This window comes from Sceloporus occidentalis, unplaced genomic scaffold, assembly GCF_023333645.1.
Source record: "Sceloporus occidentalis isolate IW3139 unplaced genomic scaffold, rSceOcc1.0.p SCAF_5, whole genome shotgun sequence".
NCBI lineage: Eukaryota > Metazoa > Chordata > Lepidosauria > Squamata > Phrynosomatidae > Sceloporus > Sceloporus occidentalis.
In genome coordinates, this window is record NW_028316985.1 from 141,607,269 (window position 1) to 141,626,227 (window position 18,959).

Below are 18,959 nucleotides of genomic sequence, written 5' to 3' on the forward strand. Positions count from 1 at the left end.
CAGGAATGAGGGATGCATGCACATCATGTCTGGCTGAGGAATCCAGCAGGAGTAGGTTTTTTTTTTTTTGCGAGGATCATCAAATGCATTTCAATCACAGGGCACCTCTAATCATTTATTGCCGAGATATGATTCAGCAGTGCAGTGTTTTCAAGATGCATCTTCCTCACTGTCATTTTTAACTGTAGTAGAGCTCTTACCTTTCACATAAAAGATGGAGGCTAAAGTTTCTAAAAAGAGGCATAGGTCTATAGCTGACTGGATTATTCTTAGTTATAGGCTGTTATTCTTTTCTGTATCAGACAAGTGAAAAGTATAATAGGTAACCAACTCCAGTTATGCTTGAATAAAGCATCTTTTTTTCAGAAGGTATAGTAGAGTTGATGGTAGGAAAAAAATGACATTACTGGATGATTTGCTTTAGGAATTAACAATAACACTGTTTCACTGCTGGTTATATTGGGCATTTCAGTAGTTTCAAGAATAGGATTGTTACCTTAAGCACTAAATGTGCCTTAAATATATCCTTTCTCATCTCATTCGGTAGATGGCTAATGTGAAGGCTATTATAGCACATCGGGAACAAATATGCATCATTCCAAAAGTCTTTAGTTTACAGTCCGTCCTCGCCTTACGTGACGGATCCGTTCCGGATCCCTCCGCGTAAGGCGAATTCCGCCTATGCTCGAGCCCCATTGGAAACAATGGGGCTCGTACGCGGCGGCGCAGGCGCGCACAGGGCACAACGGGCGGGCGCGCGCGCCCATTCAATTGAATGGGACGCGCCACCCCTTCCGCCCCACGCGGCTTGAGCGCATATGCTCAAGGCGCGTATGGCGCGGGCACGCTGTATTATTTTTTAATACCTACACCTGAATTTACCAAGACAGAACAGGCAGACTGAGGCATGCCTTTGTAATTGAGTAGTGTATAATATACTGGCAAGGAGGTTGCCCTTGAAAGATGGCACAGAAGTTGCAATTGGTGCAATATTCTCCAGTTCACCTTGGGAAAGGTAGGTGCTGCCTATGATGTTCTGCAAGCTAGTGTTTACCTTGAAAGCCTGGAGCCAACATACCTTAGGAGGCAGAGACTCTTTGAATTCCATGCTGGCAAGGAGCATTAGATCACACCTTGCTCTGTATTCCCTCATTACAAAATGTGAAATTGGCAGTTACTAGGAAATGTCGTTAACACAATGAATCTGAAGCTATGACACAAAGTGCTGATGACAATCTAGAACAGTAGTGGGAATATGTAGCTTTCCAAATGTTGGACTAGAACACTTACCATTCCTTGGTACTGTTTATGCTGATTACAGCATATTGGAGCTGAAGTCCAAACAAAAGCTGGAGGAACATACATTCCTTATTAGTGTTCTAGGGGGAATAATTTCTGTATACTGTGTGACGTCTAGCAATTAATTTAAAAAGAACAGCCACAGAATGTTGCTGTTTCTGGGTCACAGAAATTTCTGTATTAGAAATCTATGCTTAACCTTCTGGTGCAGGTCTATCAACTGGGGAAGATCTGTCTCAGGTTGGAGAAAGGAACAGCATATACAATTCTCTGACACCATCCACTACCCATGTTTGTCTGTCTGCATAGGGCTTCAGTGGAAAAAGTATTGTTTAAAATGTGCAGGAAATATTAGAGAAGTGACTTCTTTGAATTTCATTGAATGGCTGCATGTGCTATGCAAATCAATCACTTGGGCTAAGCCTAGGTTAGCCTTAAATAAAACTCAACAGTGGGGCATTCAGGATAATGTAAAAATAAGTCTTTATTTAGTATTCAGTTATTTGTATGAAACTTTTGTTTAGGATATTACATGTAATAATCGGTAGGCTAATGTCTACTGAATGGTTTGGCAAAAGCTTATGTAATTTTAATGTAAGTTAATGTCAATCCAATTTTCAGCTCCATGTGGAAGCAATTTATTGTCATGGTGATCACGCTATCATGTGGCAATGAGTTTTGTAATTGAGAAAAATACAAAGTAATAGTACCATTTGTTGCACTATCCCACAGAACTGTCATGAAGACAGATAAAATAAAAATCATGATGTACAGTGGGTCCTTGTCATCTACTGGAGTTTGGTTCCAAGACCTTCCGTGGATGCTCAAGTCCCATCAAATACAATGGCATACTAAAATGGTGACCCTTATATAAAATGGAAACTCAAAGCTTGCCATTTGGAATTTATACTTTTTTGGAATATTTTCAAGCCATGGATGCTTGAATCCATGAACAAAAAATCTGTGGATAAGGAGGGCTGACTCTACATTATATTTAGATAGATGTAGTAAAAATCTGTGGCACTAGTATTCAACCAGCTTTCTTTTAAATGGAGGAAGCTACACCACAGATGTATAATGCTGCCAGGAAGGGGGGCAGGGGAAGAGAATAAGAAGGCTGTGATCCAGGCTCCTAACAACAGCATATACAAGGAACATCAGCTTACCTACAGAGGAAGAAAGCTGTTGGACGTTAACTTCTATCATCTCCAGCTAACTAAGCCAATGGTTTAGGATGATAGAGTTGGGAAGAGTTCAACAATCAGGAATATCATGGGCTTCCCATCTTTGGTATAGATAATGTTTCAGTGCTATTGCATGAATCTACAGGTAAAGCATCCCTGAGAAACAGACATCAACCCTCTACTCCACTGGGCAACTGAAATCAAAGCATTTGCTGTCACATTAATAGCGAACTGGCAACACCATGAATAACTGCTCTCTCTGAACTGGTAGAGTGCCCAATATCTCTCACTGCAAATCCACAGAGAAGTTGTAATAAAGCTTCACTTAATGTGAATAAAGCTACAGCCCTTAGAGTGGTAACAATGATTTCTGGATCACACAGTTTCAGACTGCAAGGAATTCAGGAACTGGTACTTAAAACATAGCCTGAATACAAAGATCTGAATGCAAAGCTTCAGACTGATGGACACTAAAACATTCAGTCACTTGTACCTGGTTCAGTCATGTATCTGGTAGATCAATACTTGATAAGTAAAATGCTTTGTATGAGCTGAATTTGTGGGGTACAGTTGTTAACTATTACTGCTAAAGAAGTAATTCAGAGCTAGCTCGCTTTTTAAGTGTCTTTTGGGGCTGGTACCCATCACTGAATTATCCCAAATTGCTTAGTTACGCACAGCAATCCAAAGCCACATTAACCAAGATGCAATTTTCACTTTCCCTGAGATGGCATTTATATAGGAATAATTACAACACTACAGCTTGAATTAGTGCTATAACCATGGCTTGGATAATTACACTGGAATACTGCAGCACTCAATTTCAAGGGAATTTTCACAAGATTTGGTTGCTTTTGATGTGAAAATCACAAAGCAGAATAAGCAACCCCATCTTGCATTTTGCACTCACATGGGCAAAGAATGGTCTACTTCTCAACATTTTGTGGTTGGAATTATTACTTTTTAAGGTATGTAAATCCATGATATAAATAAATTTTATATTATTATTATTATTATTATTTCTTGTTTTAATTGCTAACATTCCAAAAGTCTATGAGGACTTTCTTTTAACCCTTAATTCATATTGTAAATAGAACAAATTTCATTAAAGACAAAAGACAGAATTTTATCCACCTCTCTGCTTTTAGCTTCACAAATGTTAATAAGGAGTGTACACTAGAAGTGAAGTACAACTTTAGTAAAAGCAGTTTGGCAAATTTCTTATTAAATCAAGTTATCCTCAAAATGTGAACTATTGCAATAACTGAAAATAATAAAGTGGGGTTATTTCATAACTGAATTACACAAATGGTAGCCAGATCTTACTTTACACCCTGCAATTTTGGTCTCTGAAAACTGTCAGTGTGGCAGTTACGGAGACCAAAACCCTTTGTTTTTTGGGGAAACAGCCACTCAAGTATATATGGCCACTGTAACTGTAGCTTGCTTCTATTAAAAGGTAAATGCAATAAGCATACATTGTATTCACAAATTGTGGATTGCCCTGAATGCCTTACAGCAGAGCAGCACAGAAGCAGACAAAGTGAGGCTCCAGATGCTAAAACTGCACCTCTCCTCAGCCCTAGCTGATTACATTCTAACATTTGGAAGCTGGAGCAGAATATTCATCCGAGGTGTAATAAATACATAAAATATTAAAATCTGTCATAAAGTGATTGGATAAGCTACATATATAGCAAAGATTTGTATACATTGCAGCAGACAGGAATCCTGATCAGGTGAACTGTCCAAATTATAGCAGTAATTTTCATGAATTAAAATCACAGCTAGCTGAATTTCAAATAAGTGTGTGTGGTAACACAGTAGTTATTGACAGCAGTTTTAAAATTAGCTGCAGTTAACACACACACATATATACAATCAAATGATGTATTTTCCCCTATGCACTATATATCAAGACTAAAATTATGAGGCAGCTGTATTTACTGAAGAACTGGAACACAGCACAAAGATATCAACAGACATGGAAAACGTGCTAAAGATAGCACTGCCAGGCCCTTACCTCAAAAAGTGCTTCGCAACTTTCAGGTGCTTGGACAACCTATAAGAAGATGGAGCCTTCCTATTTGTTTTCTATGGCCTGCAAATTTCTGTTTCTGCTTCCACAGGTGGTACCAGAGACAAGGTAAAGAGACCAGATTAGGACAAAACTAGGTGAGCAATAATCTTTTCTCAACGTTGTGTTTCTAAAGGAATGATTTTCTGAAAAGCATGGGGCAATCAACTAAAGAGATTTCTGAACAACATATCTATGCAGGTATATAGATAACAAGGATACAAACTCTCCCTGATACTATTAATACATCAGTGCACAATTTACAAACACATTAAAAAATAATTGCTTTCAAACCCTGTCTTAATAGCTTCTTTCCAATGGTTTTGAAGCAGTTTCTCATTCCTACCTATTGTAAAAGAAAATGAAGGCTTTCAAGTACTAAAGCATTAGTTACACAAAGCCAACTTCAGCACTGGAGAATAATTACTCTTACTAGCACTAGCTGAAATACAGCTGTAATGTTCCAATTCATCATGTTTGGACCTGTTTTAATGAGTCTCATTACTCACAAAAGAAAATATTCTTAAACAATTGGACAACTGCAACAGGTCCCAGTGTTTATATCCCAGGCAGCAACCTCTCCTACACTTCTGGCATCCCTCACAAGTGCAATATTGGGACAAGCCAATACACATCATAAATAGCCAGTGTTTACAAGTACCACAAAGCTTTCCTGAACCCAGTAACATATAAACTTTTAAAAATAGCTTATAGAAGCAGGCTATTCTTTTCCATTTTACAAAATTATGACTTATAAAATAGGTAACAACAGCTTCCAGAGGAAGTTAGCCTTTTAAACATTACTAAAACATTTACTAGAATCTTCAGCTTATCAATAAAAGTGTACAAACTTGTTCTAGAAAAGTTACAGCTTGCATAGAAACATTTTACCATGTGCAAATCTTATTAAAATAAGGCTTGAGTGCTTAGGTAGCAATCTAGGTCCCCCCACCTCCAGAGGATGCTTAGACATGGCAGAAAATAACTCCACATAGTCTATATGCAACGTTTACTTGTTTCATCTACATTTCAAAGGAGTGAACAGATGAGAGTGTCAGACTTGTCCACACCATAAGGCAATATGGTAATATATTCAGCACCTGACATCACTAAGTAATGGACTTGTATACACTGAATCCATTTGGATTCAAAACTTCAGCTACTGGTAAAGAAGAATTTAGGGGGAAATTGTTAATTCCCCTTTTGAAAGGTACTTAAAACATCATTTACACAAAAGGCTTATTGGAGTTGTCGTGATGGTCACATAAATGTTCTTTAAAATTACCTCCCCCAATGCCTCCTCAAACTACCTATAGTTCAAGGGTGGACAAAGTTTGACCTTCTAGATGTTGGATTACAACTCCCATCATCCTTTGCCATAAATTATGATTGAAAGCACTGGTGCAAGTTGAGGTTCAACCAGGCTTTTGGGAAGGGGGGGGGGTCCAGACTAAGTGCCACCATTATAATGGGGCTTGGGTGTGGCGGCGCAGCAGCACACACCATTCATTTTATCTAATGGAAGGGGGGGTCCGGACCCCAAGAACCCCCCCTTGGCTACGTCCCTGGTTCAACATCTGGGGAGCCATGTTGTCCACTCCTGTATGTAGCAATTTACTCAGCTGAGTTTAATCCAGAATATCTACTGTAAATTTTTAAGGAGAGAATATGAGGTAAGCAAAATCAGTGACAAGAAGAAAATAAAATTAAAAATAGTTTCATTAATACACAAAGTCTGTATGCTGTACAGTTGGAAATAAGGCCCAACATAAAGATGTAACAATTTCCCCTGAATCAAGTATTACCAGGAATATAAAGTAACATTTTCCTTTATAAGTAGTTCTTGTGTTTAAAACAAAAATTAAAATGTCTTTTTTTTTAAAAAAAAAGTCTTAAATTTAATAATAATCTTCTAAATCACTAAATACTTTGTAACATAGAATGGAATGTTCCTGTGCAAGAGCAGCTAGCTCCTTGAGAAACTCTGGGAAGAGGGCAGCCGCTAAGATGGCATTTCGGATGTGCAAGGGAACGCTGGGAAGAGCTGTTCCTTTCTTTGCTTTACTTCCCAAGAAGGGCTGCAGGATGATTTGGGAAGCCTCTGAAAGGTTTCTAGCTTTCCCAGTGATGTTGTTGTGCTGCATTTTGTCTGAAATCAGAAAGAAAAAAAATGATCAAATTTGCACCAAAATCCAAATAAATCTACCACAGTTAATTATAGAAAAGAAGGACTAGGGTCACCTGGAGCCTCAATATTCCACTAGCTTTTTACAGATTTAGGCTGTTCTTCAGGCTTCTCCAAAATCACTAGTAAATCATTGTACAGCACTTTTCAGTGTTTTAAGATTTTTATTTCATCTTTACAAGCATGCTGATTATTCATATTTTCATTTTAGTAATGGAAAATTAAGGCTTGGAGCAGGGGTTCCCAACATTTTTTACTTGTGGTGTCCTTTTCAACTTGGCAAATTCAACTTGACAAAACTTCCACTCAGAATGTAATTTCTAGTTTTCTTATTTTGATTCTACTTTTGTTTTTTATTCTTTAATTTCATTCAATTTTTATTTCCTTCATTTTCCTAGAGTGGACACAGAGCACCTGGGAAGTGCATGCGGAGCCTTAAGGGCTGCTTGGAGCACAAATGGGAACAGCTGGCTTAGAGTGACTTGATTATCTTATCCACTGAGTGTTTCCCTGAATAAGTGAAATCCCCAGAGTCTTCCTGGCTCTCAATTCTAGCTTTACAGTTACATATAATCATAGAATGATAGAATCGTAGAGTTGGAAGAGACCACAAGGCCCATTCAATCCAATCACCTGCCATGCAGGAAATCTCAATGAAAGCATTCCCGATAGATGGCCATCCAGCCTCTGTTTAAAGACCTCCAAGGAAGGAGACTCCACTAGACTCCAAGGGAGTTTGTTCCACTGTCGAACAGTCCTTACTGTCAGAAAGTTCCTCCTAATGTTGAGGTGGAATATCTTTACCTGTAGCTTGCATCCATTGTTCCGGTTCCTGTTCTCTGGAGCAGCAGAAAACAAGCTTGTTTCCTCCTCAGTATGACATTCCTTCAAATATTTAAACAGGGCTATCTTATCACCTCTTAACCTTCTCTTTTCCAGGCTAAACATCCCCAGCTCCCTAAGTCATTCCTCATAGGACATGGTTTCCAGGCCCTTCACCATTTTAGTCGCCCTCCTTTGGACAGTTTCTCAGTATCCTTTTTGAATTGTGGTGCCCAGAACTGGACACAATACTCCAGGTAGGGCCTGACCAGAGCAGAAGAGTGTGGCACTATTACTTCCCTTGATCTAGACACTATACTTTTACTGAGGCAAGAAGGAAGGGGTAACAGTGTTCATGTGCACTAGTCATCCAACTGAGATGCTAGAACCTTACAGGGAAAAATCTTTGGGGGTCTCCAATGGCTATGTCTGCATCTATTTCTGGTATTTAGTCTAAAGTAATCATCATCATTAAAGTTCAACACAAAGCATTCAGGATTTCAGAACCAATATATTGCCAGTTTTTATAATGTATATATAAAAACACAGACTCGTGTTACAGCTTGGGCAAGAAAGTGTTCATTTTAGTATTAAATACGAATCTAAGCATGTCATAATAACCTTCTGCCCAGCTGAAACCATCTTGTATCTACCATTACCACAGGGCATTTCTACCTGATATTCTCTAATTGACATAATGATGTGCGTTGACAGACAACCGGCCTCGGGCACTGCAATTTGGTTGCTGGCATTGTGAGCCTGTCTTGAAAGCCAAAGCTGCAGCTATCCAAGCATTTGTTTATTTTATAAGCATTAGTCAAGGGACCTAAAAAGCAGCTACAATGTGGGGGGTGGGGAAGCAGCATTGAGCAATTCTGCAGCTTCTGTTTTATGGTTATCAAAAACAGGTTCTGGAGACTCTTATCAGATGATGACATCTTTTTAAAAAATGGTATGTGGAACGTGGCCTGATGAAAAATTTAAAAACAATTTATTTTAAAAAAGGAAAAGACCAAGTTGCCCTTGTGATTAATATTTACTGAATGTTGGCATTAGTTCACATACAACCTAAGTGTTTTGGAGGCAGATATAGGAATGATAAGAACACGACAGGCAAAGATCATACAAGAAGCCCTTTAGGGATATATAAAATAGCAGCCAAGATCCAAAGTAGTGAAAAACCAATTCTGTGACCCCAAAGCAGCTTCAAAATTTGTTCCTGCAAAAGCAAACTGAAAACTGTATTTCAAACTGATAGGTGTTTCAAAAGCAACGGTCGCCCGCCTCACCAGGCAGACCGTTTTGCCGCTAGACGCAGCTGGACTACAAGCCCCAGAGTGCTCTGGGGCTTGCCCAGCTCCCTATTGGTGCGCGGGGGCGGAAGGGGCGGCCCTTCTGCTCCACGGCGCTCTGGGAGCCGGTTGCGGGGCTTCCGGTCCTCCAAGGCTGCCCATTGATGGGCTGGGCCTTGGAGGCGGGGCCCCTCACAGCACGCAGGGCGGGAGGGGCCTAGGCCTTTTTAAGGCCATGTTGCTGGCCCCTTCCCTCAGTCGGTTGGTTGGCTTCGAGCAGAGCAGAGCCAAGCTGTGGAAGGTGCTTCTCCCGCCCGCCCACCGCTGTTGTTAGGTGGTTTTTAGTCACAACTTGGCAGCAGCATAGGCCAGGATCTGCACGCTTTGGTACCAGGGCTATGGAGCTCTGGTTTGGGAGTCAATAGGTACCCAGGGGCGAATAGGGCAGGCGTTTGGCCATTGCGGGGGCCAGAACGCAGGAGTGCCTCCCGGTGACTAGGGGCTTTGTGAATTGGTGAACGCAAGACAAGGTTTGCGGTCAAGTTGTGTTCCTTAGCCCCTAGGTCATCCCAAGCACCGGGTGGGTGCCCGGTTTGGATAATCAGACTACATCGGGTGGTTTGATTGCACAGATCCTGACCTTATGCTTTGTGCCAACCTTACCAATTGTTTGCAAATAAAGTTGTGGCCTTACTTCCAACATGTTGTACTGTGGCTATTTGACAGCAACATCTGAGGCAAGCAGCTTATGATATGACTCAGGAGTCAGCTGTTCAATATAAAATCCACCGAGTTAGTGCAAGCCGCTAGTGTGAACCAAAACAGCTCTTTGAATCCTAGCCCTTAATATGTTCACTTTCACACTCACAATTTTTATGACAGCTACTGTGGCTCAAACCAGTATGGATTTCTGAAATACAGTTCTCTGAATTAGCTTCTAAAATCCTATATTCTCTGATAAGCATCCTAAGTTATTGCATGCGCCCTTGATGGGCTAATTACATGGAAAAGTGATAAGATAAAGTTGTAGCGGGAAGAATATAAACCTCTTGCTTCTCAGAAACTAGGGAAAACTACCCAATCAGGCAGAAACAGGAGACTCACTCTGAAAAATAATAAACAAAAATGACTTTGCTACACAAGGAGTCACTATGGTTACTGTTCTCATCAGATTCCACACATTCCCAGCACTCCTGAACACAACGTCTAATGAAAACTCATATCCACAACAGTACGATACACACAGTCTTCTGATACAGGAAAATGAGAACAAGAGCTTCTGACAGCAGGAATGTAATTCCAAAATCAAAACACAAAACTGATCAGTCGTCAAAATTTATGGGCAGTGCTTTTCTGATCCCATCCACAAGACATCCAAATCACCGTTTAGCCCTTTTACTGATGATCTGTCCAATAAACAGAAGATATATTGCTTATGAACATAGAAGTCTAATTTTGCCATGGACAACAAACCTTGTAGTGACAAAAGCACTTTGCGTTTTTATTTAGTCTGTAACCCCACTTCGATCCACTGGGAGAGGCGGGGAAACATAAATAAAATTTATTATTATTATTATTTATGTGAAGCAGCAGTACCTCCATTTTGTTACCTCTAATCTATAAGTGACCTAGCATCAGTTACAAAGTGGGCAGGGAACTAATGTTTTGGTCACTCTCCCTATACTTTTGATAATTGTATGAAGGTGTACCATTTCCCCTTTTCACTAAAAATCCAGTTGAGAGATTCCTTATGAAGCTCTTTGCACTATCGATGAGAAATCCTGGGATTTTACCATTAGACTTTGGGGAAAAGCCTGTTCCTGCAACTCAGCTGAGTAAGCAAGATAGACCTAGATGCAAAAGAGATATATAATGCATTCTTTGCATGAAGGGGTGGTGGCATCCTCCTGGCTCACTTTTGCCTTGCCCTCAGTTTCATGTGTGTATGCACACACACATACAAAAGCTATGACTGCCACCATCTACCCAAGTAGTTGAGGTGTGATGGGAGATTTCACCTCCTTCCTTCAGATTTCTTGTCTTTCCCACATTTTTTTACCCAGCTGGGTATTGTGAGCTGGATCAGTTGTCTTCCTTTTGGTCGATGCCAAACAGAGTTGAAGTCTTCATCCTTTCCTTTAACTTCAACTGTCTGTTGGTTCCTATCTTCTGTTCTTTAATCAGTTACCATCTCATGAAAGGATATTTTCCCTTAGTCCATGACTTCTCAAATGACATTATCAAAAAACAAGCAGACTTTCTTTGCAAAACGTTAATGTTCAATCACTAAGGCTTTCTTTCTCATATGCAGTACTTTCCAATAATTTATTTTACTTCGTTAAAATATTGATATGCTGTCCTATATCCAAGGATCTCAAGGCAGTATGCAATAAAATAAATTTTAAAAAATCAAAACAATTTAATATGTAACACAATAAGAAATAAATTACAGTCTAAAAGCATTAAACTATATAACATATTAATAACATTAAACTATGCACATGTACAAATTGGGTAGTATTGTTAGATAATTGTTTTATCTTGGGGCTGAAATGAAGCCAGCAGTGATTTCAATCAGGCCTCAGAAGGAAGGGCATTCTACAACTAGAGCTCCCAAGTAAGAGGCCCTTCAACATTTTCAAACAGGGTTTTGATCCCACTGCCATAGAGGAGGCTCTCTAGAGCAGACATCAGTCCTCAAGTAGGTGTTTATAGAGTAATAATAGTTGTTAGGTTTGTATTGAAATCTTTTGAATTAACGTCTCCTTGGCTGGCCTTAAAGAGCTGCCAAGGCAGATGATTTTGTGAAAACCTTAAAACTTGGGGGGGGGGGGGGGGGGTGTGGCTGGTACAAAGAACTGCATCTCCACCATATACCTTGCAGGTTCATCTTCTATGTTTGGGTGTGTATTCAAGTTGTCTGTCAACTGATGGTGACCCCATGAATTCAAAGGATTTTCTTAGGCAATTAATACTTAAAAGGTGGTTTTGCCAGTTTCTTCCTCTGAAATATAGACTACAGCACCTGGTATTCATTGGCAGTCTCCCATTCAAATACTAACCAGATCTGACCCTCCTTAGCTTTCAAGATCAGGCAGAATCAGGTGCCTTTAGGGTTATGGTACCTCAAACCAGGCTGTAGAACTTTATTATTTCACACTGTCAGTCTTTGGGCTCGATAATTATTCTTTCTTATAAACAATTTTGAAAAGCTATTAATATTTTATCTGAGACTTTTGAGATCTTAAAACAATCTTCAAGCTCCCTTTTAACTAATCATTTCATTTTTGAGACTTCCCCCAACTCCTTGATGCTGATTGTGTTGGACTTGGAGCCATTTTCCACTGAAATATACATTGAATATTATAGCCTTGCAATCATTTTTTCCTCAGGAGCTTGACAGCTCTTATATATTGCAACAGTGGGAAGAGCCAGGTAAAGTTTCTTTTAAGAGTAAAGCTGTGCCTGTGTAGGACTGAATGGGAGGCATGGAACAAGCAGTACCGCCATGCCACTATTTGAAACTTTAAAAGACCCTTTTACAAAAAACACTAATCTTAGATAAGCTGTACAGAACTATACAGAACTATACAGAACCACACACCTCTGAATTTTTAAAAAAACAGAATAATTACCCCCCAAAAAAATGTCTAGAAAATACTGCAAGTAACATCAGAACCCATCATCATAAAGACTCCATATATTCCATGCAGCAGCATTTATAACAATGGATCCCGTATTCCAAGCAACAAAACATTATACTTTAAGTACTTGGAAAAAAGACTGAACTGAGTTTTTATACTTTGGACATATCATAAGATGACATGGTTCACTGAAAAAAGTATAAGAACAGTGGAAGAAGCAGGAAAGAGGAAGACCACATTATAGATTGATTCAGTCAAGGAAGCCACAGCTCTGAGTTTGCAAGGTCTGGACAGAGCTGCTACTAAAGGTGACTTGGAGATCTTTCATTCATGAGGCTACCATAAGTAGAAGCTGACTTTACAACAAATAACAACAACACAAATGAGAAAATCAGACATCTGTGCCTCAGTAATGCTATCTTGATGGGTGATCCAAATGCAACCAATTAGTAACACACTAGTAATGGTGTGTCAAGGCTAAAATAATTGGTGGATCTGGTAGCTGTTCTTATCTTCCTAACTTTTTGTTTCAGTAAGGACATTTAAATAGCTGCTTGGGAAGGAAGACTGGAAGAAAATTATAAAAATGAAAATGTTCAAGTGCCTCCCTAAATGCATATCCCTAAACACAACTACTCTGTTTTATGACTTTAGTTGTGTCTTGGTTGCTGCAGTAAAAGGTGACTGGCTAACACAGTAGAGTTGGTGGCAACATATTCAAATGGCAGCTGCAACAGGGGATATTTTTCTATATGACAGGACCAATGTCTCCTCCACTCACTCATGGGACTATGGCTAAACCTATTTTTAACACAGTCCACTCCACTTGAGAGGCCACATTCATGAAATGTCGGGCATACCCATCTTTCACGACAGGCATAAAGTGCTGAGCCTTTTCTGACTGGGATTCCTAAATGAGCTTTTGGAACTACTCTCTTGTCATGTGGTCATACTAAAAATAAAACAACTTGTGCACATATGTTAACAGTTACCATTTTGCTGGTCCTGTAATGAAGGTTACTCCTTCAGGAATTGGAAATTACAGAAACCGCATAAACCTCAAACATTTCGGTTTTTTTCCTAAGGACAAAGGGTCAATTGTTTGACCACAAGCTGAGAAGTGTGTGTTGTGTAAGCTTGAGTAAGCCACTATCTTTTCCTTAGAAAGGTCAGGTCACTGTGACAATAAAATCACACATTGTACACTCCCCTTAGCTTCCTGAGAAACAGCAGGCCATAGGAGAGGGGAAGGACAATAACTAAGTAGTGCAGCACATACTTTGCATGCCAAAGATCCCAGGCTCAATCCTTGGCACCTCCATTTAGAAGGATCAACTAACAGGGTGTGGGAAATGCCCCAGCATGAGAACTCAGTAGATAAATAGTCTGATGGGACTATAATGCTACCTCTTATGTTCATACAAATGTAATATGATACCTAATGTTATTTTTGCAGCTAAGAAAGTAAAAAAAAAAGGTATTACAAACACTGCTTCATCGTGCTTCTTAAAGCAGCTATAGCCTTAGCAGGTCTTTAGCCAAAAGTTACTCTCATCATTGGATAGCTATCTGTAGATAGCTAATATTGATTCTGTTGGCTGCCATAACTATGCTACCATAAGCAGCAGTGTAGAAGTGGGGTAAAATGGTGACCAGCACTGCAGCATGGGAGAGAAGTAGAACAGAAATTCATCTCTGTAAATGAAGGTAGTGGTCTTGCTGGCTTGTGAGTGGCTCAGGAGCAAGTACAGCAGCTGTCTTTGGAAACAGCTGTCTTCTGTTCACCCACCCACTGTTGGGTGGGTGGACAGTGCCCTATACTAGTGCAACAAAGCATTATGTCAGTGTAAATTACCAAGAGGATTCTCGCTCATATCCCCTTTTCAGGAGGTCTGACAATAGCTCACACTTCCCTGGGTCCTAGCTTTCACATCTACCTGCCAGGTCAAATGATGATAACTCCACTCCAGGTTGGTTACTACTTGCAAACTACCCCAAATAAATTTTCTATCCCTATGTATCTGACAAGAGGAAGATGGACTGGGATGTTTTACAATATATTTAATCCCAAATATTTTTTAATACCAGCAATAAAACCACCTAAAATATATCTGCATAGTAATATGAACTTAGCATACATTTATTCAAATCTTGTTAAATCAAGAAAGAATAGTGTGTTTTTATACATTAGCTCATTAATTACTACTTGCAATTATATCCTGCCTTTCCTCCAGTGAATTCAAGGCAGTGTACATGGCTCTCTTCCTCCCTACTCTGTCCTCACAATAATCCTTTAGGGAGATGAGAGGGGAGAGAGAGAGAGGGGGGGGGGGGAGACTGGTCACACAATGACTTAAGGGGACTAGAACTAAGATCTTCCAATTCCCAAACTAGCATTAACCACTGTACCACAACAGTTTTCCTTATTAAGAATAACAGTTACTTACCTTTGGTCAATGACTCTGGTGAAATATCTGACATGTCCACCCGTAGAAGGAGGTATTGTTGGGCTTGTATGAGAAGACCAGGAAAATCCTTTTCAATGGAAGCAAACTGCTCAATTTTGTTTTTCACAGATGCCAGCACCTGCCAGAACAATAGCAGTAATAAATCTTCATATTGTCATTTCAGTTATGTACTGAATTATCTGTGTACTGTGTCCCTTGCTCTCAAAATCACATTAAGGATAGTTACAGTGCCAACTCTGAACAATGGCATTATTAATGTACCAGTTTTAAGGCACTGTTCTGTGATGCCTTAAAACATGGAAAATTCCAGATGAAATAGTCACAGATTTCCTATTTAAAATGGGTGGACTTCTAACTGCTGCATTTTAATGAGGCTTTATTAGATATTTTCTCATAGCAATCCTGGAGATATTCACAGAATGCTGCCCCAAAGACTTCATTCCAAATTAGGCAAGGAAGAAAAATGGAAAAACAGCAAACTGAAGATAAAGCAAATTGCATTCACTTGCATTCATCCCTTATTATTCCCTTACTACATTTAGACTGCAAGGATCAGTCTTTTGCTGAACCGCTACATTACATGTTACACTGATGGCACTGTATTAATAATAAACAGAAAGTGCTAAAACCAGTTGCTAGTTGCTACAACAGACCCACATAGTAAACTGCTGAATGGTAACTCAACATTTATGTAAACCTTATTGTTTCAATAGATCTAGTCTAATTGAGAGGGGGGAAATGAATTTCTTTACTTAAATAATTTGTTCATTACCTCCTATTCTACCAGGGCCCCTCAAATTACATGCAGCAGCTAAAAACATTAAATAATAATAAAATAAAAACAAACAATGGTCCAAAACACAATGCAGAAATAATCCAGTTTGAAACCATTTTAATCACCCTGGCTCAATGCTAGGGAATTCTGGGAACTATAGTTTTGTGAGACATTTAGCTTTCTCTGTCAGAGAGCTCTGATGACACAATAAACTACAGTTCCCAGGATTCCCTAACACTGAGCCAGGGCAGTTAAAGCAGTCTCAAACTGGATTATTTCTGCAGCGTGTTTTGGATCTAAATCAATTAGAAAACAGTATAAAATCATATATAGTTAAAGCAGTCGTCCCTGGTTTTTTGGACCAAAGATCATATAAAATAATACAATCTTAGCTGACTACCAGGAGCTCAAAAGGGCTGGAATTAGTCTGACATGTCTTGGAAGGGAGTTCTACAGGCCATGGATATAGAGAGTAAAAGAACACTATGTATTTCCAAAAACATCTGGAACGTATCAGAAAATAATGAAGTACCTGGTACAATGATCGCACACTAGGCTGAAATACCATGTTGGTATTAAGCAGAAAGGAGCGGAGAAGAGGTTGTGGGTAACTAGCCAGATGAGTAATGATACCAATGAGAAGCAAATTCACATGCAAAGAGTTTTCCAACATGTTTTCCAGCTTTGATAGCACCACACTGATAAATGGCCCTGCAGATTTAAAATGCACACAAAATTAGTTGTTAAAACACAGGCCTAGAGAAGAGAAAGACAATAGTAATGTTAGGAGAACAGCATTAAATTGTGGGGTTTTTTTAAAAAAAAATTTATTGCATTTGTGCCAATATGAAGGTAGAAAGACAACAAAGGATGCACCTGCTGCATTACATGTTTAAAGACAGTGCCCTTTAATAAGATGGATTTGTGTAGGGAGATTAGAGTAGTGTCAAGCAACAGGCACCCCCTGAAACTTAATTCTAACTGATTTAGAAATAAGCCAAGGTTTTTCACATATCCCTCTATAAGTCGAACTTATGTATAAATTGAGGGAAGGTTTAAGGGCCAAAATCATGGATTTTGATATGACCCGTGGATAAGTCAAGAGTAAAATGTAGGGAAAGACCTGTTACAGACTGCCAAAATAAAGCTGCTTCGGGTCTCTTTGGAGGTATGCTGTTTAAATGATGCATGCATCCGAAGAATCCGGAAGCTTCACCAAAGCTGCACTCCAGTGCTTAGGAACGGAGTGTGGCTTTGGCGCGACCTCCGAACTCTTAGGACCCATGCATCATTTAAGCAGCTTTATTTTGGCAGTCTGTAACAGGCCAAAGTCACAAAGGATTTAAAGGACAAAAGGGGGGAACCCCTTTCCTCCTCCCTTCTCCTTCTCTGGACCTCTTCTGACCACCTAATATTGCTTCCTTCCAGTTCCTTCCCCTCTGAATCCATGGTTAAAACCTTTTCTTCCCCCGCCACCATCTCCCTTTTCCCTCTGTACACTTCTCCCAACCACCTAACCCCTTCTGCTGGAGGAAAAGGTTTTAATATCGGATTCAGAAAGGAAAGAACTGAAGGGAAGAGGTGTTAGGTGGTTGGGAGAGGTCCAGTAAGGGAGATGGAGTGGGGGAAAGAGAAGGTTTTAATATTGCATAAAAGCCAAGATGAAAAAACTTAGGCTGACGTACTTTGGACACATCATGAGAAGACATGAATCGTTGGGAAAAACAATAATGCTAGAAAAGGTGGAGGGAAATAGAAAAAGAGAGGAAGGCCATGTGCTAGATGGACTCAAAGAGAACAAGAGTATGAGTTTGCAGGGGCTGGGCAGAGCAGTGGAGGACAAGGGGTCTTGGAGATGTCTAATCAGCAGGGTCACCATGGGTTGAGATTGACACAAAGCAGTTAACAACAACAAAAATGGCAGCAAGGAAGATAAGTTAAGCAGAAAAATATGGTTGATTATAAAATAAAATACAGTATATGTAGATAAACCATGTGAAATGAATTTATATTTCTATTAGTGTTTTTAGCTTTTTAGTTTGCAATGTCCTACATTTTTATTGAATGCCTCACATGTTTGGAGCCTTGTTCTCCATTGCAGTTATGACATCTGGTCACCCTGAGAGTGGGGCCTGCGACTGTGCATTTTTTACTGTCAAAGAAGCCCCAGTCACCTCTCTCTCTGTCTCCCTGGCTTGGCAGCACTTTCAGAGACCACTTTTAAGACATTTCTGAGCAGGATGAACATACTGACCCATATACAAGTCTACACAGGATTTTAGAGTCATTTGGGGCAATTTTTTTGAACTTATAGTCAAGTATATACAATATTTTAAACTGGGTTTGTCCTTTAAAATCCCACTCATGGACACTCATTGGTGACCTTCGGCATTTGTTCAGCCTCAGAGGAAAACCTCTGTAGAAATCTTGCCAAGAAAACCCCATGATAGGGTTTTAAGACCACCATAACTTGGAAATGACCTGAAGGATAACAGAGGGTAATCATACCCAAGATGGTGGTCCCTGGACCAGTGCTGGTCTGTAAGTCATTGGCTGCCAGTCTCTGAATAGTTTCCAGGAAGAAACAAACTGTTGTAGCCAATGGGCACAAATATGGTATAGGTCTCTGGCACATTGGTGGTGGGGAGCCAATTGACCACACCAGACAGCCCAAGAAGCATTGGTGTATGGATTCAATGTTTCAATGAATTCAATGGATTCAATGAAACAAAACTTCCCTATCAAGGAAGAGGTTTGTGATCTTTCGTTTCTATGACCTGGTTGGTTGATGAAGCCAGAAAATAATTTGACCCAAATTCCAGATTTATAAACCTAGATCTGGGGTTTCAACTTCACAGATAGGAAGATGCCTTCATAATGCTGCATAGGTTCCAGACATAGGTATTTTGGACTCAAATTAATGGCATAATTACCATTAGCACCTAACCACTAGCACAAAAAATATCTCCCATGCTTTTCCTCAGCTTAGCAGAGAGCACAGACAGTGAGACAGTCTTGTACTACTTTTGCTTGGGGTTGGAGTCCTGACATTTACAGTATCTTCATAATTTTTTGGCCAATTAAAAGGTACAGAAGCTACAGAAAAGCTGCACTGGCAAGCAGGGCACAGCTTGATATATCTTCATCTCTTGCTATGCTGAAGATGCTGCTAAATCAGCATACGCTTAGGATCAGTTTGCTCTAGCTTCCCAC

At 39.7% G+C, this 18,959-nt stretch overlaps 1 protein-coding gene across 2 annotated transcripts in view; it reads right to left on the reverse strand.

Annotated features, from left to right (window-relative positions):
* Positions 1-4,386: 4,386 nt before the first annotated feature.
* FHIP1A (FHF complex subunit HOOK interacting protein 1A) overlaps positions 4,387-18,959 on the reverse strand; it is a 99,411-nt gene continuing 84,838 nt past the window's right edge. For both annotated transcript variants that reach the window (XM_089525686.1, XM_089525687.1), the window contains exons 10-12: positions 16,279-16,457; positions 14,951-15,089; positions 4,387-6,709 (exon numbers count right to left, since the gene is read on the reverse strand). In XM_089525686.1, the coding sequence (XP_089381812.1) occupies positions 6,459-6,709; positions 14,951-15,089; positions 16,279-16,457 (569 nt within the window). In that variant the 3' untranslated portion in view covers positions 4,387-6,458. The remainder of the gene's footprint in view (positions 6,710-14,950; positions 15,090-16,278; positions 16,458-18,959) is intronic.